General features: G+C 54.1%; 1 protein-coding gene across 1 annotated transcript in view; it reads right to left on the minus strand.

Annotated features, from left to right (window-relative positions):
* Positions 1-2,920: 2,920 nt before the first annotated feature.
* Positions 2,921-23,486, minus strand: part of LOC309684175 (acrosin-like) — a gene marked incomplete at both ends in the record, with an annotated part of 120,673 nt that continues 100,107 nt past the window's right edge. Inside the window, 3 exons of the mRNA XM_082500121.1 lie at positions 2,921-3,277; positions 3,751-3,896; positions 4,163-4,360. Coding sequence (XP_082356247.1) covers positions 2,921-3,277; positions 3,751-3,896; positions 4,163-4,360 — 701 coding nt within the window. The remainder of the gene's footprint in view (positions 3,278-3,750; positions 3,897-4,162; positions 4,361-23,486) is intronic.

Consider the following 23,486-nt stretch of genomic DNA (forward strand, 5'->3'; position numbering starts at 1 on the left):
TTAGAGAACCACTGGACTAGTTCCTGTCCTTGAACCTCGAGAAAAGGCGGCTTTTGCTAAAAACCAAACATCCTCCTCCTTCCCCCACCCCCTCTGAAAAAAAAAAAAAATTAAAATCCTCACAAAACTGAAAAATCCTCCGGCTCCTCCGGCTGTGCCTGAGGTGAAAAACAGGTGGCTTTTAGTAAATTAAAAATAATAATAAAAAAAAATACTAAAAACTCTCTCTCTCTCTGCCTGTGTTAGTCCAACTAAAGGGATAGCGTCGGGAGGCGAGGGAGGAGGAAGGGGGAGGCTGTGGGATGGAGAGAGCCCTCCCCGTACCCCTCGGCTGTGCATCCTCGCAGCGCCGAGGGGAATGGGGGGCTGTGTGTTTGGGGGGTCTTTGGTTTGCTCCCCTGACTTGCTGGGGGTGGGGGAGGAGGGTTTGGGGAGGGGAGGGGTGGGATATCCGGCAGTGGGGTTACAGTCATCAGGCAGTGCTGTGCGGCATGGTGGGAGCCTCCCTTGCTGTGCTGCGAGGCCGGGGCTCCCGGAGCGTGTTTCTGCTCCTGCTGCTTCACCTGCTGGAGCATTTCCCTCATCTTGTGCTGTGCAGTCTTGGGGAGGAGAAGGGAAAAGCAAGAGGTGGGGGTCAGGGCACCGCTTCTCCCCCCACCACCCACTCCCGAGCCCCCACCGAGCATCTTGCTGCTCCCAACTTGTCACTCTGGACAATAATTAATTCGGGGGGTGGTTTTGGGTGTTGTTTTTTGTTTTGTTTTGTTTTTTTTTTTTAACTTGTGCTTCCTCCATCGCTCCTCGAGAGCACCTGAATTTTTCTGGGGGGCTGCGATCCTGCTCGAGTGGACAGGAGACAAGGTTATGGAAAACGCACCCAGGTGGGATGCGCGTGGCTTTGCCTGCACAGAGGAGTCCATTCACACCCTGGGTGCTGCTCTGCACGGCATTCAAAACACCCATTTTTAGCTCAATCGAGCCAATCTTCAATTTCAGTTCTCGCACAGCCAGGGGGAGCTACCGAAACACCTTCAGTGCATCTTGGGGACACAGGGACCTCCCAAAAGAAGAGTGGCAGGACGCTCGGGTGCTGCTGGGCTCAGCAAGCCCCGTGCCTTTCCTCGGTGGATGAAAGCGGCCGGGGAGGATCGGGTAAAGCCGCGGCCAAACCGTACCTGACTGGCAAAGAAATGCCCAATGATTTTAATGATGACCTCCTCGTTCTCGTCCGGGGTTTGGTCTCGTGGCACAAGGACTTCCGCGCTGGTTAAGTTTTACAGTTCGTTCACCTGGAGCGAACCACAAGAGGCTTCTGTTGTGGAAGAGCCAAAATCCTCCACTGCCGGTGTCACGACAGCACCAGGCACCCTGTGTGTCTCCCCCTTCCTTGAGACCAACGAGAACCACCACCAGAACATGGGGGCTGAGGAAGTAAGGTATTTAGAGCATTTAATTAGTGGAGGAAAAAGAGAAATCAATCCAGAACGAATTTCTGGGATTACAGCTTTAAGTGTCCCAAGAACAAAAAGAGAAATAAGGAAGATTTTTAGGGTTACTAGGGTACTGTAGACTATGGGTTGAGGGATACACTCAATTAGTAAAATTTCTGTATGACAAACTAGTAAAAGAAGGTCCACTACAGTGGACAGAAGACAAACAGGAGCCATTACAAAAACTGAAACAGAAGCTAATAAAAGCCCTGGTTTTAGCCCTCCCCTCCCTAGAAAAAAAAAAAAAAGAAACCAAAACCATTTCACCTTCTTGTAAACGTGGAAGAAGGGATAGCGCATGGAGTCCTAATGGAGGGATGGGGCGGAGAAAGGAAACCAGTGGCATACCTGTCCAAATTAATGGACCCAGTACGTGGGGGTGGCCCACATGCATGCAGGCAGTGGCGGGGACCGAGGCAGTCCCAGGCGACCGAGCTACCAGCACCTGAAACACCCCATCTCTTCAGCGATGGAGCAAACCTTCTTCTGTGGGTACTCTGCTATTCCAGCACCACGTTTGGCAGGTGGTCGAGGAGGAACGATGAGAGTGGCCACACTGCACAGACAACTGGAGGAATGGTTGGGGTCAGTGTGGGCAGAGGCATCTAGCAGGGCCAGCAGTGCCCAGGAAGCCGCATCAGTAATGCCATGGCGGTCCCAGGCGACCGAGCTACCAGCACCTGAAACGCCAAATCTCTTCAGCGATGGAGCAAACCTGGGAGGAGAGGAAGTGACCTGGGGTGGGTCCCTTGTTTGGGAGGAGAGACAAGGGAGGAGAAAGGGAGGAGTCAAGGAAGATGAGGGGGATGTTCAAGCAGGGAAAATGGAGACAAGGGGGGATCAATCCCCCATTAACTACCCCTGAAATCCGGCTCTTCCTTCTGGGACTGAGAGCCCTGTTGGCTTCTCACTCTTTGCTGTGGTCAGCAATTTCTCTTGTCACGCTCAGCAGTTTCACACCGTCTGTTCAATTAGCTACGGCTTACACTGGGCCCTAATCTCCAGCTGTGTGCCTTAATGCATACCCCCAAAGTCATCTGCAGGTCACATCACTGTTTCCTATCCTCCATATGCCAGTCTTCTCCGTCCCATGGTGGCTCTGAGCACCCTCCTCTCTGACCAGGCACCGTTTCAGCCCTTGGGAGTCACACTTTCCCTTCGTGCCCTGCTGTCTGCCTGCAGCCTCATTGGCAGGCGCCGGGCACGCAAGTCCTTGCCTTGCACCGGAGACTGAATTGGACTCAAGCACGCTCAGCTGTGAAAATCAGGAACTTTATTTCTACAACCGAGTCAACATCAGCCCTTCTGCGCTCAGAGGAGCGCGGGCAGGACAGAGCAGGCCTTGGCACTGAGGCTGCCTTTGGCTCAGCAGGCATTGCCCCAGAAGGAAATGGTCGTGGAACAGCGCAGCCTGCTCTGGAGCCTCTTCGTCACGCTGCTCGAGTCTTTTTCCCCCACAGGACCTGCAGCAGCTCCTGCAGCAGCTTAAAAAATTCCACCAGCTTCTGGCGTGGAAATGGACATGGTGCAAACCCGCCCGACTGTGTGGGTATTGGCCTTGGCCTCTGATAGGGGGTTGAAGTAAAGACTGGCTGTGGTGTTGTAGTAGCCGATGGTGCTGGGCGCAGTCCCATCTGGACCAGGATCCAGTCATAGAAGTGCTGGGTGGAGGTGTAGACTCCGGGCCGTTTGGCTCTGGCACAGCCTCTCCCCCAGCTGGTCACCCCAACAAGCCAGAAGTAGTCCGCGTTGTTGTCTTTGCACACCAGAGGACCACCGCTGTCACCCTGCAGGGGAGGAGAGAGGGTTGAGGTGGTGTTGGGTGGCTGCTGTCAGCGCTCTGGCCGGCTCCTTCTCTCTCCCAGCACCTGCCAGAGCTCTGCTCACTGCACACAACGGCGCTGCTCCGGCGCTGGAGCCTACAGAGCCTCATCTGGGAGGGGGTGGAGGGCCTGTAAGGTCGGGCGCTCTCTCATCTCTGCACAGTGCTCCCGGCTGTGTGGAAGGGGGATGCTTTGGGATCTGGACCTATGGGCTGCCGGGAGCACAGGATGGGCTTTCTGGGCAGCGTCCCCGGGCTCTGGGACAAGGCGGGCACTGGGCAAGGACCTGCAGCTGGGGAAGGGGAGGTGAGCACCAGCAGCGGTGGAGACCCAGCGGTGGCAGGGTGACTTGCCAGGCCAAGCACGTGCCGGGCGATGTTTGGGCGTTGCGAGAGGGCTGCCGGTGCTGCCGGGGCTTGACTTGCAGCATGTCCTACCTGGCAGGTGTCGATGCCACCCTGTGGATAGCCAGCACACAGGTTGTGGCTGTGGATGGCCCCTCTGTACCACCCGCTGCTGTTGCAGAGGTTGACATCAATGAGCTGGACCTTGGCCTCCTGCAGGACATCCGTTGACCCTGCAGCTGTGAGCACAGAAAGCAATGAAGCCCCAGCAGCTCCCCCCCTGCCTGGGTGAACCCCTTCCCTAGGGCTTGGCTTTGCGTCCTGAAGGCACTGTGCCCGTGTTTCCCCTCTGTCTGGCTTTGGGCGGTGGGTCAGCCCATTCTCCCCGGAGGCGTACGTCCCCGCAGCCTGACTCTGGCTTTCGCCTCCGCTCTTGGGAAGCCCAACCCCTCTCCCCAGTGTGCCGAGCTTGCACTCAGGACACCAGCACTTTTGGGGAACTCACATCTTGCAGTGGTGGCGCCCCAACCGCTGACGTAGCAGGTGTGCAGCTCTGACACTCTCAGTGAGGCGTTGGGCACACAGGCAAGCTGGGTGTAGTAGTTGCACTGGACAGGCTGGTCCAGCTCCAGCAGGGCGATGTCGTTCCTCTGCGTGATATTCCTGTAGTGCTCGTGAACCAGCAGCCGCTTAATATGGCGCACTTGGGCCTCGGGGCCCAGCCGAGTCAACTGGGTGGTCCCAATCACCACGCGCCACATGCTGATGTTCCTGGAAGGCAGATGGAGAGGGGGGTCAGAGGGAGCGGAGCCACGCGCTGCAGCAGCCCCGCCGTTCCCTGCCTTCTGCTTCCCAGGGCAGAGAGGAGAGCAGTGCCACGCAGGCTGCCACTGCCCTGGCTGGCCTTAGGCACGAGCCATGTGGCGCTGGAGGCTGCTAGGAAGCAGTGGCCCGAGCCCAGCCTTCTCCTCAGCAGTCTCTGGGCTGGGCTTGGCAGTGCCCAGGCACTGGGCGTACTGGCAGGAACGGGGATGGGAGTAGCAGGCGGTGCTGCACGCAGGGCACCCGCGAGGGTGGTGGGGACAGCCCCCTTCCCTGGCCCTCCTTACCTGGCCTCGATGAAGCAGTGTGCCGCCGTGAGGACCCACTGTGGGCTGATGAGGGACCCTCCGCAGATGTGCCCCGTGCCTGCTTCCCAGGGGTCCTGGATGCTGACGATCCAGGGCCAGGCTCCTGGACGGGCATCGGTGCCACCCACCACGCGCGACATGCCGTACTGGTAAGCCATGGGCCGGAGCCCGCAGGTCCCTCTGTAACCAGAAACTCATGACTGTCCTGCTCCACGGCGTGCTGCAGTTCAGGCTGAAGGTCAGCCCTCTTCCCTCCCCACAAGGCGCTGCACGGACAGCAGGGCCAGGGAACCCCCTGGGGCGGGCGTGCGTGCGCCCCTGTTTCTGCCTGAGCCCCGTAGAGGAGCTGTGCCAGCAGCCGGGGTGCTGGCCAGGATCTGAGGCTCCCAGGCGGGGTTGGGGAAGCTGTGGCCACGGGGGACAAGCGGGCTCCCTCCAGTGAACCCCATCAGGGTTGCCCAAGCTCCCCCCCAGAGCCTGGGGCCACTTACCCACAGCTGTCCCACGCGCCTTGCACAGGCCAGCACAGGGCCAGCAGGACGACGACGAGGAGCAGTTTCATTGCTGCCAGTGGCGGCACGTGGCACCTGCAAGAAGCGAACCGAGGGCCTGTCGCCACCAGTGCCGCAGCCGACGTAGTGCCCGCAGTGCTCACGCTGCCCACGGTGCTCTTGTTCCCGGGGCTGATGTCACAGAGTCGCTGGTTCCGGGCACCGGGCCCGGTGGCCTCTTGGCAGAAGGGGGGGCACCATGGGGGGTTCCCGGCAGGAGGAGAGGCAGAAGCCGGCATGGGACACCCCCGACAGACCCCCGCTGAACGCTCTGCCTGCGGGACGAGGCTGTGCAGGCCCCGCGGCAGGCAGCAGCGCCTGGCTGCGAGCGCTGCCTGCTGACAGCTGGCAGCAAAAAACCCCGTGTGGCATCGCGGCCTCTTGGGGAAGTTCACTGCCACCCCGCTCTCTGCAGCCCTTTGCCACCAGGGCCTTCCCAAAACACATACACCAGAGAACAGAACAGAACTGCTACAGGCAGCATGCACGGTTTTGGGTGTTGAGGGGCCCATCTGGCTACAGCCGCAGCAGGCAAGCAGTGATGTGCGAGCGGGACGAGTCCAGCACACCCACATGCTGCACTCCGTACCTATGCGCACGCCTGGGCGCACACACAGAATCACAGAATGGTTTAGGTTGGAAGGGACCTTGAACACCATCAAGTTCCAACCCCCCCAGCCTGGGCAGGGACACCTCCCACCAGCCCAGGTTGCCCAGAGCCCCGTCCAACCTGGCCTTGAACACTTCCAGGGATGGGGCAGCCACAGCTTCTCTGGGCAACCTGTGCTGGGGTCCAACACCCTCACAGTCAAGAATTTCTTCCTAAGATCTATTCTAAACCTCCCCTCTTCCAGTTTGAAGCCCTTCCCCCTCACCCTGTCACTACACGCCCTTGTAAAAAGTCCCTCCCCAGCTCTCCCGTCGGCCCTTCAGGGACTGGGAAATGCCGGCACGTCAGTTTGTGTGCTGCACTCTGTGTGTGCACGCATCGTGTGTGCCCTGTGTGTGGGTGCACTCGGTGTCTGGGTGCACTCCGTGTCCCGGTACCCACACGGTGGGTGCACACTGTTTACGTGCAGTGTGGTGTAGATGAGCGTGTGAGCGTGCGCACTGCAGGTATGCGTTCACTGGGTCGAGCGCGTGCCGTGTGTGCGGGCATTTTGTGCGTATGCTGGCAGGCTGTGTGCGCCCGCACTGTGTGTGTGTGTGCGTGCTGCGTGTGCATGCCTTCCACGCTCTGTGCATGACGTGCACGAGCACTGTGTGCATTACGTGGGGTGTTCCATGTGTGGTGGGGGCGTGTGTGGGGTGTTAGTGTGTCTTGGTCTGTAGTCAGTGTGTGTGTTCCTATGCAGTCGGGGGGTGTGTCAGTGTGTGTTGCTGTTGTAATAAGTAATTTAGCAAAAGAATTTTGCTTCAGCTAAAATAGATGTGTGCTCACTATGGCTTCAGCTAAGATGGGTCTGTGCTCGCTGTGTGTTTGGGAAAGGGATAGTGTTAGACAGGATACCAGACGAAAGCAACAGTTGGAAGGACAGAAACTTGCAGGGCAAAGGGTGGTGTCGTTAGCTAAGATAACCACAGGAGTGTAAAGAATGAAGAAGCCACAAGAAGGACATGGTGGTAAAGACTTCGAGCCTCCCTCCAATGACTATTAGGAAGACTCGTGAGGAAGCACAGCGCCTGCGCTGCTGGAAGGGAGGGGGCATGTTCAGGGGTGGGCTGCATTCCAAGAACTCATTGATTATGTATTTGGGGGTGGGTTGTGTTCCAAGAACTCAAAGAGGAATCGCCGATGGAACAGTTGAAGAGGCTCTGAAGGAATATTCAGCAGTTTTCTGGGACTGATCCAGAGACTTTTGCTGGCCAGGAATTATTAAAAAATAAATTTTGTCACCCATGCCTGGCCAGCTATTAGGAAAAAAATGGAAAAGATGGAAGACTGGCATGAGAGAGGAATCAATGAGCTGTTACGAGAAGCACAAAGAGTATATGTGAGGCGCGATGAGGAGAAGCAGAGGGCAAAAGCAAAACTAATGGTGGCGACTGTAAAAGAAATAACAAAGACTAAAGATAAAGGGCCCCAGAATCCGGGGCCAGGGATGAGAGCACACAAGATACAGGGAGCCCATCTGCTGCCGCTCAAAAAGCCCATGTGAATGAAATCAGGAGCCCCAGAGGGCGGAAAGTGCTACCATTGTGGGTAGGAAGAACATTTTAAAAGAGAGTGTCCCAGGCAAAAGAGAGATCAACGAGTGTTTAAAATCTGTCAACAGGAAGAATAAGGGTGTCAAGGGCTCTACCTCCTGGGGGAAGAAAGAATTAGTGAGCCCTTGATAAATTTAAAATCAGGCCCCCAGGAGGAAATTTACACCTTTTTAGTAGACTCAGGAGCTGAGAAGTCTTGTATTATGAAATTGCCTTTGAATGGGAAGATCCGGACACCGGGAAGAAGCAGCAACTCCGCTGGACCTCCCTGCCTCAAGGATTCACAAAATCCCCAAATCTATTTGAACAGACACTAGAGAAAATTTTAGAGGAGTTCCAGGCAGAACCCGGAGTAAGAATCTTGCAATATGGAAATGACCTGTTGGTATCAGGAGAGAGGGAGCAAAAAGTCAGAAGGAGACATCGATACGTTTGCTGAATGGTTTTTTTTGGAGAACAAGTGTTAAGAGTCTCAACGACACAACTGCAGTTGTACAAAAAGAAGTATTTAAGGCATCTAATTATCAATAGAAAAAGAAAAATCAATCCAGAACGAATTACAGCATTAAGTGTCCCAAGAACGAAATGAGAAATAAAGAAGATTTTAAGGTTACTAGAGTACTGTAAATTATGGGCTAAAGGATACACTCAATCAATAAAATTTCTGTATGACAAACTTGTAAAAGACAGTCCAATACAGCAGACAGAAGACAAACAAGAGCAATTTAATAATTAAAGCAGAAATTAATAGAAGCCCCGGGTTTAGCCCTCCCCTCCCTAGAAAAAAAAAAATCACCTTTTTATAAACACGGAAGAAGGGATAGCGCATGGAGTCATAATGCAGGAACGGGGCGGAGAAAGGAAACCGGTGGCATACCTATCCAAAATTAATGGACCCGGTATGTTGGAGGTGGCCCACATGCATACAGGCAGTAGTGGCCACAGCAATATTAGTAGAAAAAAGCCCCAAATTAACCTCTAGAAGAACCCTAATCGTACATACCCGCCCCCACTGTAAGAACTATATTATCTCAAAAGTCTGGCCAGTGGTTAACAGATTCCAGAACTTTGAAGTACGAAAACATTTTAATAGAAAAGAATGATTTGACCCTCGTAGTAGACGGAAACCTGAATCCTTCACAACTCCTGTAGGAACAGGCAAGTGGGGAGCCGCATCATGATTGATTAGATTTTATAAATTACCAAACCAGGGTAAGAGAAGAGCTAATAAACACACCAATGCCCTATGTAAAAAAAAAACCAAAAACCAAAACCAAAACCAAAACCAAAAAACTATCCAACAACTTTTTATAGACAGTTCCTCCTGATGTATAGATGAAAAGAGAGCAAGTAGTTATGTCATCATTTTGGGGGAAGAAAAAGCAGTAATTGAAGAAGGAGGATTACCAGCAAATTAGTCAGCCCAGAGTTGTGAACTATACGCTCTGAAGAGAGCTTTAGATTATCTCCAGGGAAAAGAAGGCATTATCTATACAGATTCAAAGTACGCATGTGGAAATTAACCATGAGAAGGAAGTCTCGTGTTTTTGCTTTGACAGGAAAAAGCCCTGGAGAGCCTTCAGAAGGCGCATAAGAGTCAGTGCTGCTGCATGAGAGCAACAGACAGCAAAAGCCTCGAAAGTGCCTTCGGAGTGGGGCAGCACCAAACCCCTTCGACCCTACTTTGCTTTGATTGTAATTGTTGCGTGTATCTACGGGTTAAGTGTAAGAATTGTAATAAGGTCATTTTAGGTCCCCGTGGCAGACGGGAGCAGTACCTCTCCCAAGTCTTTGATCTTTAGTGTATCCGATGTGAGTATACAACCCCAATAGATAAGTGTAAGTGGATTAGACATTATTGTCGCAGAACCCACAGAGAATTACGTAATGTGGACCGACCCAACCAGAATGTTCACATATCCTCGAAATATCAACTCCAATACGAGTTCTGGGACCGAAGAAAGGACCCTATTGTGCCACAAGAATCAGAGATACCGGACTAAAGAGGGTGGAGGGCAAGACCAGGTTGGCCTCTGGACTCGCTGCCAAGAAGAACTATTTCTCGGCTGTTGGAGGCACCCCAATAGGCACGAGAGGTAGGAGTATAAGCCATGCTGGACCTCAACTGCCAGTGGTATTATCACTAGTGGTATCTCTAGTATCTGGTGACGAATGCCGGAAGTGCTCTCAGACCTTCTCCTGGGGTAGGTTTTATACTATGACTGTGCACACGCATATCAATCACCAGTGTTATACCCGTGAGAGTTTAAAAGTGTGCAAATACGGCGGACAAGAATATTGGGTTGGACAGAATTTAGGAATAGGCGGAACAAGATTAGGAGTAGGGTGTCCTAAAAGGAAAAAATGGCTCTGCTTCACTAAGGCAGGTCACTGGGATATTCCAGACGGAGGGGGAGTACAAGAGATGGTGAAGGAAGAACTAGTGAAGAGCATGACAAAGGTCACAAAAGAGAGAGGAAAAAAATTAGAAGTACAAAACGAGAGCATATACCAGAAGCTGCAAAAACAGTTACAAAAAGAGTTAGGATTCCCCACTCTTGGGCAAAACTTGTTTTTAAATCTAGCAACAGACATAGCTAAAGAATTAAATGTGACTGACTGCTGAGTCTGTGGGGGAGCTTGAATGACTGAAGAGTGGCCGTGGAGAAGTGCAAGTTTGAGTCCGATTGAAATCCTGGAATGGAATTATACCCTCACCATGAGAAAAAAAAAAAAAAAAAGGAGGCCTAACAAGTGAGTGATAAGTTCCACAGTAATTGGAAAAGTCAGTTTGACCTGGGAGGAAGGGAACTTTTCAGATCAAATGGGGGAGACCCCATGTAAAAAAAAAAAAAAAAAAAAAAGTCTTAAAAATAGATTCAAATTTCACCCAAACTTGGTTTCCTTGAAAACCAAGGTCATACCTAACGTTTCAAAACGAAACCAAAAATTGTACCCGGTGTCCTGGTTTGGGGTAAACCAGAACCAATTTGGTTCAGTAACTTTGTTTCTTAATTAATGAAAACATTCTGTCGGTCCCATCTGGGGTCCGCCAGGTCCCCAGTAGCGGATTTTGGCCTAAACCACAACACCCGGGTACCAAAAAATAGTCTCTTTAAACGTAAGAAGGAGGGTATGAATCCATTCTCAGGAATGAAAAACAGCTCACAATATTAAGAAAATGTAGAAGATACAATGAAAGAGTTTTGGCAGGCACCGGATGAGTTGTTCTGGATATGTAAAAACTGGGCATTCCCAGAATTACCACCTCACTGAAGAAAGACCTGCACCTTGAGAGTAATTCAACCAGGACACACAAACCAGCCACATGGGCCCAAGACGGTAGCTGGGGATATAAACCCCCACCTATATGCTGAATCAAATTATAAGACTACAAGCAGTAGTTGAGCTGATCACTAACAAAACGGCTTCAGGACTAAAACTGTTAACCCACCAACAAACTCAGACAACGGCGGCAGTCAACCAGAATCGGCTCGCACTAGACTATCTGCGAGCAGTAAAAGGAGAGATGTGTAGAAAATTTAACATATCTGATTGTTGTTTAAAAATTGATGATAATGAAAAAGCAGTACGAGAAATCGCTGCTGATATAAAAAAAAAATAACATGTGCTGGTGCAAAAAAGAAATTAAATGGTAAACGCCAGTTGATGAAATGAATTACTGAAAATCGCTTGGTGGAAGAAATTAAGACTGATTCTGCTGTGTGCCTTTTGAAAGTTTCTTATTTCTGCCTTGTTTAAATACCCCGTTTCATAAGATTAATTCACAGTGTAGTCCAAAGACTGCAAGTGGCAGCCGCTCCTCAGAAAATCACGATCTTGAGAAAAGCCAAAAAAGAAGAAAACCTCGAAGAAGCCACTCAAATTCTTGCCAAAATAGAAGAATCCTGCGAGATAAATGTAAAACGCTTCAGCAAAATTAGATGATAAAAAGAAAAAGGGTGGAATTGTAATAAGTAATTTGGCAAAAGTTTTGCTTCAGCTAAAAATGAATGTGTGCTCGCTATGGCTTCAGCTAAGATGGGTCTGTGCTTGCTATGCCTTTGGAAAAGGGATAGTTTTAAATAGGATATCAGACAAAAGCAACAGTTAGAACTACCAAAAATTTGCAGAACAAAGGTTGGTGTCGTTAGCTAAGATAACCACAGGAGTGTAAAGAATGAAGAAGCCACAAGAAGGACATGGTGATAAAGACTTTGGCCCTCCCTCCATGGACTATCAGGAAGATCCCTGAAGAAGCATAGCGCCTGGGAGGGGGGCATGTTGCATTCCCAGAACTCATTGATTATGTATTTGGGGGTGGGTTGCATTCCCAGAACTCATTGTTTATGTATTTGGGGGTGGGTCGCGTTCCAAAAACTCATTGATTATGCAAACTATGTTCCAAGAAGAAACATAAATAATTATAAGGAATATGAAATAAAAACAAGCGGTTGTAAAGGGAAAAATGAGGCACAGGAGGATAAACCCCCTGTGTAACTCCCAGCGTTGTAATAAATATTCTTTGCTCCACCGAATTTGCCCCGGACTAAAATTCAATACAGTGAGCGCGTTTCTCACAAAGGGAGAAAAGGCAAAAAAAAAGGGAAAAAGAAGAAAAGGGGAAAAAGGGAAAAAAGGAGGGGGAAGCAAAAAACAAAAGGGAGAAAGAAGAAAACCCCCACATATTAAAAAAGAATGGTAGAAAGGAAAAACCAAACCAAACCAAGGAAGGAAAGTGGGAACAGCCGCCGGGCAGGAGGAGGGACAGGAGCCGGGGGAGGGGGGAGGGGGGGGGAGGGGGGGGGAGGTGGCGGTGCCAGCGCCGGCCCCGGGGACTGCGACACCACGTTTTTGTCCTCTGCTGCAAAGTGTTCTGTGAAAAACAACCAACCAAATCCCACCCACCGACAACATCAAAACCCAAAGAGAAATCTCTGCAGCTCACACGAGCCTGAGCTCGCTCTCCGTTGCTCTCTTTCCAGTGTCTCGGGGGGGTCATGGCCGAGCTGAGATTGGGGGGTGGTGGTGGGAGTTTGCCCCATGGCTGTGATGGGGGGAGAAGGGGTGGGTGGGGAGTGGGGGATGTGCTGTGGGGTTTTTTTGGGGTGGTGGTGGTTTTTTGCCAGGTGTCGCTTTACCCAGTGGCTCAGGGAGGCGTTGGCATCACAAAGCCTGTGCTAAAGCAGGGTGGGGGCCTCGCCGCAGTTGGTTAGCAGAGCCAAAGTGGTTACTAATGGTTATTAATGGTGCACTAATTACGCCCGTGTAACTGGGAAGCTCAGATGCCCCCTAACCACCCCCCCCCCCCCAGTGCTTCTCTAGCCAGGCGAGCGCTGGGCGTCCCCCCCGCAGGAGAGGAGCGCACCTCCAGGATGGGTAGAAGGGCGTCACCCAAGAGGGAGAGGACCAAGATGGGGCTTGGGTGTCCCTTGGGGTGGCCAGGTGGCGGGGTAGGGCTGCTGGAGGCTGCCACGATGAGGGACACCCCCACGCCTTTCTCCATGGCTTCCAGAGCTGTGCTCCCTCCCTCCCTCCCACCCATCCAGTGCCACCGGAGAGGTGGTGTCCCCCCTCCCGGGGTGGGCAGGGGCTGGTGCCACCCCATCTAACACCTCAACGGACCAAAGCACCTCACTGGGGGAGGGACCCTGTGCCTGGTAGCCCCGTGCTCCCCAGCACTGTAAGGATGGGGCTGAGCCCCCACCATGGCCACCCTGTGCAAACCAAAGACCCCCCCACCCCCATTCCCCGCGGCGCTGCGAGGATGCACAGCCGAGGGGTACGGGGAGGGCTCTCTCCATCCCACAGCCTCCCCCTTCCTCCTCCCTCGCCTCCCGACGCTATCCCTTTCGTTGGACTAACACAGGCAGAGAGAGAGAGAAAGAGAGGTTTTATTATTTTTTTTTTTTAATTTTTTATTTTTTATTTCCTAAAAGCCACCGGTTTTCATCCCAGGCATGGCCAGAGGAGCTCGCCCAGCGTTGAGGGGAGGAGGTTGGGCTGCGGCGCACAGCGCAGCGGCTCATCAGTTTTTAGAATTAACGATAACAAAACTAACGGCGATTTTTAAGTTTTGTAAGGATTTTATTTATTTATTTATTTATTTCATTTCAAAGGGGGTGGGGGCGGGAGGGGGATGTTTGTTTTTTAGCACAAGCCGGCTTTTCTAGAGGTTAAAGAAAGGCCGTGCTCGGCCGTAAACGCTTTGGGGAAAGATCCCAGTTGCAAGGAGAGAAGGTGGGAAAAGAGGGGCAGGGGGGAAAACAGATTTCCAAGAGGTTGTCAGCCCAGGGCTGGGGGAAAAAAAAAAAAAACAAAACACTAGCAAAATTATTTTTTTTTTTTTAATTTCAAAAATAAAACACACACAACCCCCAACCCCAAATGACACACACACATCCACACACAAAAACTACCTCAGGGTTTCATACCTCAGCACATTGCGCTTCTGTTCCTTTTAGAGATTTTGTGTGACTTGTAAAACTGATAGCTGGAGCATTATTTTTGTTTATTTTCTTAATAAAAAAAAAAATGAGTTGGAAAACACACTCTTACTGAGTGCGAGGCGGGAGAAGGAAAGCAATCCCACGGGTGCCAGAGCTCTTCCATAGTCTCCTTCCGCTGGCTGAGAGCCAGGGGCTGTTCCTTCGGAGAAAGCTTGAGAGATGTTTTAAAAGAGAAAAAGAAAAAAAACAAAAGAAAAAAATGGGGGGAGAAAAAAAAAGAGGGGAAAGAAGAACAAAGAGAAAAAGAGATAAAAGGGGGGAAGAAAAAAGGGGGAAACGGAAAAAAAGGGAAAAGGAAAAAAGGGGGGGGGAAGAGAAAAAAAAAGGAAAAGGAAACAAAACCCCCAAATATAAAAAAAAAAAGAAAGGTAGAAAGGAAAAAACAACCAACCAAACCAAGCAAGGAACGGGGTGAAAGCCGTCGGGCAAGAGTAGGGACGAGAGCCGGGGGTGAGGTGGCGGTGCCAGCGCCGGCCCCGGGGGCTGTGACACCACACTGCAAAGTGTTCTGTGAAAAAAACCCAACCAAACCCCACCCAACGACAACATCAAAAAACAAAGAAAAATCTCTCCAGCTCACAAGAGCCTGAGCTCGCTCTCCGTTGCTTTCGTGTGTGTCTCGGGGGGGTCACGGCCAACCTGAGATTGGGGGGGGGGGGGTGAGAGTTTGCCCCATGGCTGTGATGGGGGGAGAAGGGGTGGGTGGGGAGTGGGGGATGTGGTGTGGGTTTTTTTTTGGGGTGGTGGTGTTTTTTTTGCCAGGTGTGGCTTTACCCAGTGGCTCGGGGAGTGGGACGAAACAGGAAAAAGGGCTTCACTGAGAGGTTCAAATTAACAATTCCTTTGGACTTCGCTCACGGGTCCAATACGTCACTATTGCAAGTTCTGTGTGCGCGATGGCGATTACACTATTGCAGTTTAAAAGCAATTAGCGGGATGCACTATTGCGAGCTACAAATGCCCCCGACAAGTAGCAACACAAACCACGAGGGCGCTAGATATTAATGCCTTAGAAGAGTGCACCAGTCACAAACTCAATCGCATGCCCTATACCGTACGGATGTTTCTTAGTCACTTACCCTCTCTCTCTCAGGTGAGGTCGCTCCGTCCCTGGGAAGTTACCCTGTACAGCGTCCTGGATGGGGGGGACGGATCTCCTAGGGGCCAGCTGTATCCTTGGAGGATTCCCCATTTGTCTCCCCAGACCCTGCGGTTTATATTTCCTGACTCGGTGAGGGTGCAGGATTATGCCCGAGTGGATTACACTGTCTGGGATATTTCCCTCTGGTGGTGCCATAGCGAAGTCTCTGTTGCCAGTTTGTGATGTCCAGCGCTCAACGTCACGGGAAGAGTGGTGGGATGGGACTCGGGGCATTTTGATTGTTAAGGGCCATTTGGTTTTGGTTGTTCTGTGCCATCTGGAGATAAGCCCGGGCTGAGCTGTTTTGCAGCTCCCCCCAAGTTCTCTCTGCACAGCCAAGGCACGGCGGGGATGGAGCTGAGTGGGATGGCAGCTCCCTGCCTCTCACCTCTGGTGCTCTGAAACCGGCTTGGCTGGCTGCTCCCACACAGTGTGTTACTGGCTTGCCCAGCAGGTAAAGAACCCAGATTTGGGACGCCACTGGGGTGTCCATAAGGGGTCCTGGGCTGCCCTTATGGGGTCCTGGGTGGGGGAGTCTTGCAGGCCAGAGGGAGTCTGGGGCAGCCCTTCAAGGATCTGGGGGTCCCCTCTGGTGCCTCTGGGGAGGGTTTTGTGGCTGGAGAGGGCCGAGCTGGTTGCAAGAGGTGCTTCCTCCCTTTCTCCAGCCCACCCAGCTCCCCCGACACCACCACCCCCCCAGGTTGGTGGGTGCCCGCAGTGCCAGCCTGTCCCACTGGGTCGGGCACTGAGGGGGGCACAGCCCCAGCCGCGGGATGGGAGGATGAACCACAGCACCAGGGATAGAGACCAACATTTTATTTCTTTAACATTTCCCATGGGGGGCACCCCAGGGTTGTACGGCTGCACCGCAGCTGGTGCCAGGAGGGACTCCAACGTCCCCCCCACAGCTCACCTGGCTCCACTCGTGATGCTTTTGATGGGGCTCAGCGCGGTCACTTCTGTGCTACGGACCAAGCGGCTCCAGGTAGGCGACTGCTGCACCGCACTGTGCCGCAGCGTGGGGTGGTGTGGGGGGCTGCAGCGCGGGGCTGGGAGCTGCTCCCGTCTCACCCAGCTCCCGGGGTCCTGCAGAGGGACTGGAAGAAGCCAAAGCAAGGGACGACGGACGCGAGAGACCGCAAGGAGGAGCAGAGCAGTGAGTGGCTCCAGCACCGAGCACCGGGCAAACAGCACACACCCCACGGCAGCCCTGAGCTGGGGCTGTGCCGGGGGCTGCCGGCCGCTCACTCCGTCCCCTCCCTCAGCAGCTTCTCGGCTAGCGGATGAAGGATGGGAGCTCAAGTTGACACAGGAGAAGCAGGGAGTGTGGGGGAGACCCCCAGATCCTGCCCCAGACCCTCAGCCCGTGCCCTGCCCTGCCTGCGCTGGGCAGCCCTGCCCGCCTGCTGAGGAGGGGGTGCTGCCCGCGGGCCCCGATGGAGGAGACGGGGTGCAGCGGGTCTCTTCTCTCTCCTCCTCTGCAGGGCAACCGAGGAGGCAGCACCGGGCCCCGCAGGATCCACTGGGCTCCCTGCCAACCATATACCATCTGAGCAGTGATGCCTCTCTCTACCCCCTGACCCCCCCAAGCCCCCACATCCCCCTGCCCTCCTCTGCCGCCTATAGGTCCTATCAGTGGGGACAGCTCCTTCTGGTCCAGGGAACCCCCCGGGCTCCTGGGCCCCCCAAGGGCCACCGCAAGAGCCCCTGCAGCCTGTGCTCGCTGGCCAACTCGGAGGACTGCAGCAGCCTGTTGAGGAGCAGCTCCTCTTCCCAGAGCTCCCTCTACCACTTCCTGGAGCCCTGGCCCAGTGCAGCAACAGAGCCAGTGGTGCTCACACACTCAGGACACCCCCGCTCTCCCATGGCTGCTAGTGGAGCAGTGGGGAAACCGGGGCCGATCCTCGGCCAAGAGCCTCCACAGGAGCTGCCAGCAGGGACCGAGAAAGAGTGGGTTCCCAGGTAGGGGACGGAACTGAGTGTGGAAGCATACGCTGTGGGGCTCTGAGCTGCTGCGTGGTGCCAGGTCTATCCAACGTCAGGCAGTACGTTCCCAGGAGACGTCACTGCTAACAACTCTTCCGAGGAAGTGGGGCCGTTTCTGTAGTCGTAGCCTGCCTGGAGAAACAGCCCCACGGAGCTAATAGTCTGCTGAGCAGCAAGGGAGCAGAGTCGCTGACTCTCAACCCAGGACTGAAATACAGCAACTCACTCTATTGCCTTCCCCCTTCGCCCGCTGCCTCCCACAGTTTAGAAAAGAACCAGGGAGCTCCAAAGGAGGGGACCCCTCCCCCACATCTGCCCAACATCCCCAAAGCTCCCCAAACATACGGGACTCCTCCCACACACCTCCACTCCCCACACCGACAACCCTCCCCCTCCCCCAACGCTCCAAAAAGCAGCAGTCCTTAGGGCAGACTCCTTAAGCTGACTCCACAGCTACGGCTCCCCGTCGGCTCTGGGGGACACATGGGGGCCCCGGGGCTCTCCGTGGGCTTTAAGGGGGTCCCAGGGCTGCCCACGGGCTCCCAGCAATGCCCGTGCCCACCACCCACCCCCGCTTCAGGGGGCCCAGTGCTGACATCCCCCGACCCATCTCGGGGGTACCTGGGGGGGCTCGGCCGTGGGCTGGAGGCGGGCGAAGGGGGCACGGCCGGGCTGACCTGCCGGGGGGTGCTGAGAGCGGAGCCCAGAGCGGAGCCAAGCGCCCGGCCAGGCCGGCCCCGGGCACCCTGCGCTGCGGCCGGGGCTGCCGCCACCTGCGGGGAGCGAGCGGGGGGTGAGGGGGCGGCAGCGGGGGACGGGGGAGCCTGAATCGGCCCTGTCCTCCCCGGGGACCCCCCACTCGGCTCTGCCCCCCCCAAAAAGGCCCAGGCCGCCCCCCGCGCCCCCCAGCCCGGTCCCGACACCCCACAATCCCCCGAACTGTCCCTGGACACCTCCGCACCACCGCTCCTGCCGCCGCCGCCGCCCCGCCCGCCCACTCTCCTTCTCCCGCTCCTACTCTCCTTCTCCCGCTCCTGCTCTCCTCGGCCCCGGTCCCCCCCTCTCCCCCGGTACCGACCGCCGCAGCTCCCGACCGCCGACGCACACCGGAAACGTTCTCCTTCGCGTCCGCCCGACCGCCGACGCACACCGGAAACGTTCTCCTTCGCGTCCGCCCAACCGCGCACGCGCCGAAGGGCAAACCCGGGCCACGCCCCCCAGCGTCGCCGCGGCGAAAGCGGGCGAGAGGGGCGGGGCCGCGCCGAGGAGAACGAGGGGGCCGGGCCCCACCGCAGCCCCGCACCGGGCACTGCGAGTTCGAAACCATCCCTGCCCTCCCCAAAATCAGCCGGGACCGCCCGAAACCAGCCCAGCCTTCTCCAAAATGAGACGGACGTCCGCCTGCAGAGCTCCGCCAGCCCCCCCGACGGACATCACGGGGATGGGGGCAAAGAAAACAACCAGAAAGGTACTGAAAATAACGTGGAGACGGTGCTTAGAGATCCTTCCGAGAGGCAAAACACGGCCTTTGTTCTCATTTTTGAACACGGGGGTTCGCAGTGCTTCGCGGGCAGTGGTTATCCAGGGGCATCAGCTATCCCGGGAAGCGAACGTTCCCATCCCGTGTAGCAAAAGTCCACTCGCATGAATAACTTAGACAGAACCAGCCCACAAAAGGACAAGAGGCACCTTTGGTCACCCTTTGCTTGAAGCTTCGCTAAAACTGTATCCTCAGATTGGCCCTGTCCTGCAGTTTCTTTCCCAGAGTTTTGCCCCAAACCCACGCTTCTAGCCCCGCTCCCCAAGCCCTCCCTCGGGGCCCACCACCTTTCCCCAGCCCGGCCTGTCCTTAAAGCTTTTCTTTCCACACACAGCCCTTTCCACTCACCTCCCTCCGGGGCCTCCTCTCTCACAGGCACCTCACAGCCCTGCAAACCTCCCTCTCACGAAAAGCCATTCCCCCCTCGCTCCCCCCTCACGCAACACCTATTCCCCTCACACACTCGCTCCCACACCCCCCACCATCCTCTCTTCCTCTCTCCTCCCCCTCCCCCCATCTTTCGCCCCCCCTTCCCCTCTCCTCCCATTCAAAATGCCGCCGCCCTCCCCTTCCCTTCCCCTCTCGCCTTTTCCTGCCTCAGCCCCCGCCCCCCGCTCAGGTGACACCGCACACAGCCGCCATGAGGCGCGGCGGGGAGGGCCGGGGCTGTGAGAGGCGATGGCGGTGAGGGAATTTTCCTCTTTTTTCCTCTTCTTTTCATCTCCTCAGGCTTCGGGCAGCCCCGCGTGGGCGGCTGGAGATCCCCCCCTCCTCTTCCAGGAGTGGCCCCGGCCCTGGGGCGGCCCCCGCCTCCCTCCTCCCCACAGGCTCTCCTCAGGGAGAGCCCCCAAATCTGTCCCCTGGGCGGCTCCACAGCCTCCTGTGTGTCCGGGAATGGGGTTTCCCTCAGGGAGAGCCCCCAAATCCATCTCTGTCATTGCCCTACAGCCTCCTGCATGGCTGGGAGCAGTGATTCCCTCAGGGATAGATCCCCCCTCATCCCCAAACCTATCCCCAGGGTGGTCCCACAGCCTCCTGCATGGCTGGGAGCAGTGTTTCCCTCAGGGAGAGCCCCCAAATCCATCCCCAGGGTGGTCCCACAGCCGCCTGTGTGGCCAGGAACGGCGTTTCCCCCATGGATGGAGCCCTCTCCTTCCCCCTACCCCACTCCTGGGCAGCCTTTTCCTCCCTCCCACCTTCTCCCCACAGCTCTTCCAGGGCTGGGAAAACACTCCTGCCCTTTCTCTTCCTGCGGGTTTTGAGAAGAGCCCCCTGTCTTCCCAGCCCACACGTGGGGTGTGGGCAGCTCCACGCCTTGTGTTTGAAGCGGGAATTGGGATATTTCAGTTTTCTTCTGCGATCAATCATGGTTGTGAAAGGGCCAGTTGTAGTGGTTAGGGTTTGGTGGGTGAGTAACAGCAAATCTTATTGAACTTTTCCTTTTTTTCAGATTTTGTGTAGGGGGCTCGTTGTCCTCACGCCCGCGAGTTCTGCTCCAGGTCAAGCGAAGCCCCATGGAACTGGCCCTAAGGGCGGCGGCGGCCATGGACCAGCGCCCCTTTGGCGTCGAGAACGTGGTTTATTTTGAGGTGAATCTCCCTGTTTTTCTTGAAAAGCGGGGGGCTGGTTTGTAGTGAGGCTTAAAACCCCGGGTTGTGCCTAAGTGTGGGGCTGATTTCAACCTCAGGGGCTGCGACTCCGTCCTCAGGGGCTCCGACTCACAGCCCTGGCAGCACCGTCAGCGCGCTGGGCTCAGCGTTCTCTTGTATTTTGAAGGGTTTCTTACGGATCGGCAGCAGCCAGGGATATTTAGCAGCTGTGTATTGGTGGTGGAATCCGTGTGGTGAAAAGATCTTTGGGGTAAAGAGGTGAATAGGTGGTTTGTTTTTTTTTTTCACCTCGAGAATGTTTCTTGTTGCCTTGTACCTGTAAAAAGATGTTCAAATCGTTAAGGTGTTCAAATCGTTTCATAAAATTACCCCCTAGACAGGAATATGTTTTGTGGTTGGTTTGAGGTTTTTTTATGAGTCCTTTCAGCCTGCTCTCCAGGTGGAAATGGGCAATGCAAAGGCATTACAATGATAGATTTGCTAAATCTGTTGCCAAGGTGTATATTACTGGCTTTCCCTGAAGCGGGGAAAAGACGTCCTGTTTAATTCTTGTTTGCATTTCAAATTCTCTGTGAAATGGATTAAGCAGAGAGGGCTTCTTTTTGTGGGTCTGCCCTTGGGAGGAGAACGCCTTTAGGAAAAGGCTTTTCTGGAGGGGACAGAGAACTTAATTGCTGATGTCTCTAAAAGCACGCCCTGTTTGGGTGCTTTGAATTTTCCAGTGTGGGAAAAGCAGCAGAAGTGTGTATTTCTGTCCAGCTGCAGAGAAATGGGTAATACTGAGCCCTACAATAGCTTGGTTGTTTTTTTTCCCCTGTGTGATGACTGGTGTGGAGGGAGTTTGTACCAAAGAGTCAACTTCTGATTGTGGGCAGCCCCTGTTTTAGGAACTGTTGCGCAGATTGCTTATCGATGCAACTGCTGCCGCGACTCCCGCACTCCCTGCTGCTGTCAAGCTTTTATTACTTGTTCTGAAAAGCTCTCGAAATACGTGCTGAGCTGCGCGGCTCCCCCGAGCCAGGTGGCCACGGCCACTGCCTCCTCGGCTCCTGTTGGCCATGGCTGACTATTTTCAGTAGGATTCGAGTATGTCTGTGTGCTCCTCCTTCCTTTTTAGCCATCTGTTATTTGAGTTTGGGACTCGGAGGCCTTACTGTCTTCCTGCGCTCTGTTTTTTATCACTGTTGACAGTTCTGGATTCACCAATAACAGTACTCAGCACTTACATCTGGAACTCCCTGAAAACAATGAACTCATTGATCCAGGGCCAAAGGTTTAGAAATAAATGGAACAAGGTCAAGCCTTGGGATCTTTAGTAACGTGATTCAGAGCCTCTCACCTGGCTTCTTGGTGGAGCTGGCACAGAGGTCGGTGATAATCCAAAACTGCAGAGCGAGCTGGGTGCCCGTGGAAGGGGAACCGCACTCTCAAGTGGAAATACTTGGGGTCTCGTTGCCTGTGGGAGGGAAAGGGACGTCAAGAGTCAACCTAAAGGAACTTCTCACCTTCAGAGGTCGCGCTCTGGAGGTGATGGTTAATTGAGGGGAGTCGTGGAAGTGTGCCTTACTGAGCAACATGCTGCTGCTGGCCCGAGACTAAATGTCTCCAAAGTTTGGGATTGGTTTAAGTGCTTTTTGGTTATTAGCTGGATGTCACTCTTAGAAGCACCTCTTGCCCTGTCTGGAGGGGTTTGCTGCTGCCTCCTGCATTGGGCCAAGGGGACCGGCAGCCCTCAGGACAGGGACTTTCTCAGGCGTGGAGGTTAAACCTGGTGCGTGCTGCTTAAAAACTGCTCTGGGTGTTAGTGCAGCGGTCACGGTGAGAAATGTGTTGGCTTAGGGGAGCCTGAGATTTGCATTCCTCTTAACTGCGGGGGATTTTGGGGAGCCTGTGTGGTACAATCCCCTTCCTGCTCCCAGATTCCTGTCACTGACCCGTCAGCGGGGTGTTAGCAGAGCTGATGCCCGCAGCGGCTGAGGGTTGGCATGATCCCGGCATCGACAGAGCTCTGGAGCTGAGGAATGGGAGCGTGGCCCATTTCCATCACAGCTTGTGAGGGAAATAGTGCGGTTTGATATAGCCGGGGTGCGTAAACGGGGATTCCTCTTTGCACATGTGCTTACAGGGTGCACGCAGGTGTGTTACTTGGAGTGTTTCTTAATGCCTGCGAAGCTTTACGAGATTGGTTAATGAGCGTTGCTTTGCTGTGCAAGTGCAAAGTGTTATTTTCATGGAGAAACCAGCTCGGATGTTCCGTTTAGGCATTCTGCCTTTAAAAAAAGAAAAATATTTTAAAGCTTTCCTTGCAGGCAGAATAACATCTGCTTTTGAGGATTGTTTCTTTCCCTGCAGGGTGGGAAAATCTACAGCCTCGCTAAGGCCGCAGAGGAAGAAAACTTGTCAGTTTCCTGGAGCAAACTGCAGTTTGGAGAGGGGGGTGTTTTGCCAGAGCGCCTTTTAGCACCTCGTCGGGCACATTTCTTTTCCCTGGGGGCTGAGGTTTAACACGGCCTTTTCATTTGCCTAGCTTTTGGTTGTATGAATTAATGGGTGTTTCAATGGGAACCACAAGACCTAATTTCTCAGTCGCCATCTTAAAAATTGTGCAGGGACGGAAGTGGGACAGGGAGGTGACCGGAGTGAAACGCTGAAGGCTGTTAAGGCTGGAATAAGGAATGGCGGGGCTTGTTCTGGTCACACACTATGACAATAAAAGGCCACGAGTTCCTCGTGGAGGTAAAGAACCGACAATCTGGGAGGGCGTTCAGGGATTTGCCTCATCGAAGGGTTTCCAGGGGAATATGGGGGTCACTCTCCATCTCATTCCTGGTGAGCTGCCTGCCTGTTAAGACCATTATTACTTTATAATCACGGAGGGAGGCCCTGAATTCAGGTTTGGGAAGCCATTAGCTAATTTTGTGGTTAATGCTTTTTTTTTTTTCAGAGTGAGTCTGTGAATCGGTTCTCTGTGCTGAAGGTGAGACACGTCCTTCCCTCTGCTTTGGCAATGGCCGCTTTCCTTGGGCACAGGGACCACACAGCCCTCTGCACGTTTCTCGGTAAGTAAATTGTGGCTGTGCCGCCTTCCTGCCCGGCCTGGGGAGCTTGTCCTTTACTGAGTGAGAAAGCAAGTTTTTCCCTGGAAGAAATAAAG

Source organism: Vanellus vanellus, assembly GCF_965231255.1.
Source record: "Vanellus vanellus genome assembly, contig: HAP1_SCAFFOLD_74, whole genome shotgun sequence".
NCBI classification, from domain to species: Eukaryota; Metazoa; Chordata; class Aves; order Charadriiformes; family Charadriidae; genus Vanellus; species Vanellus vanellus.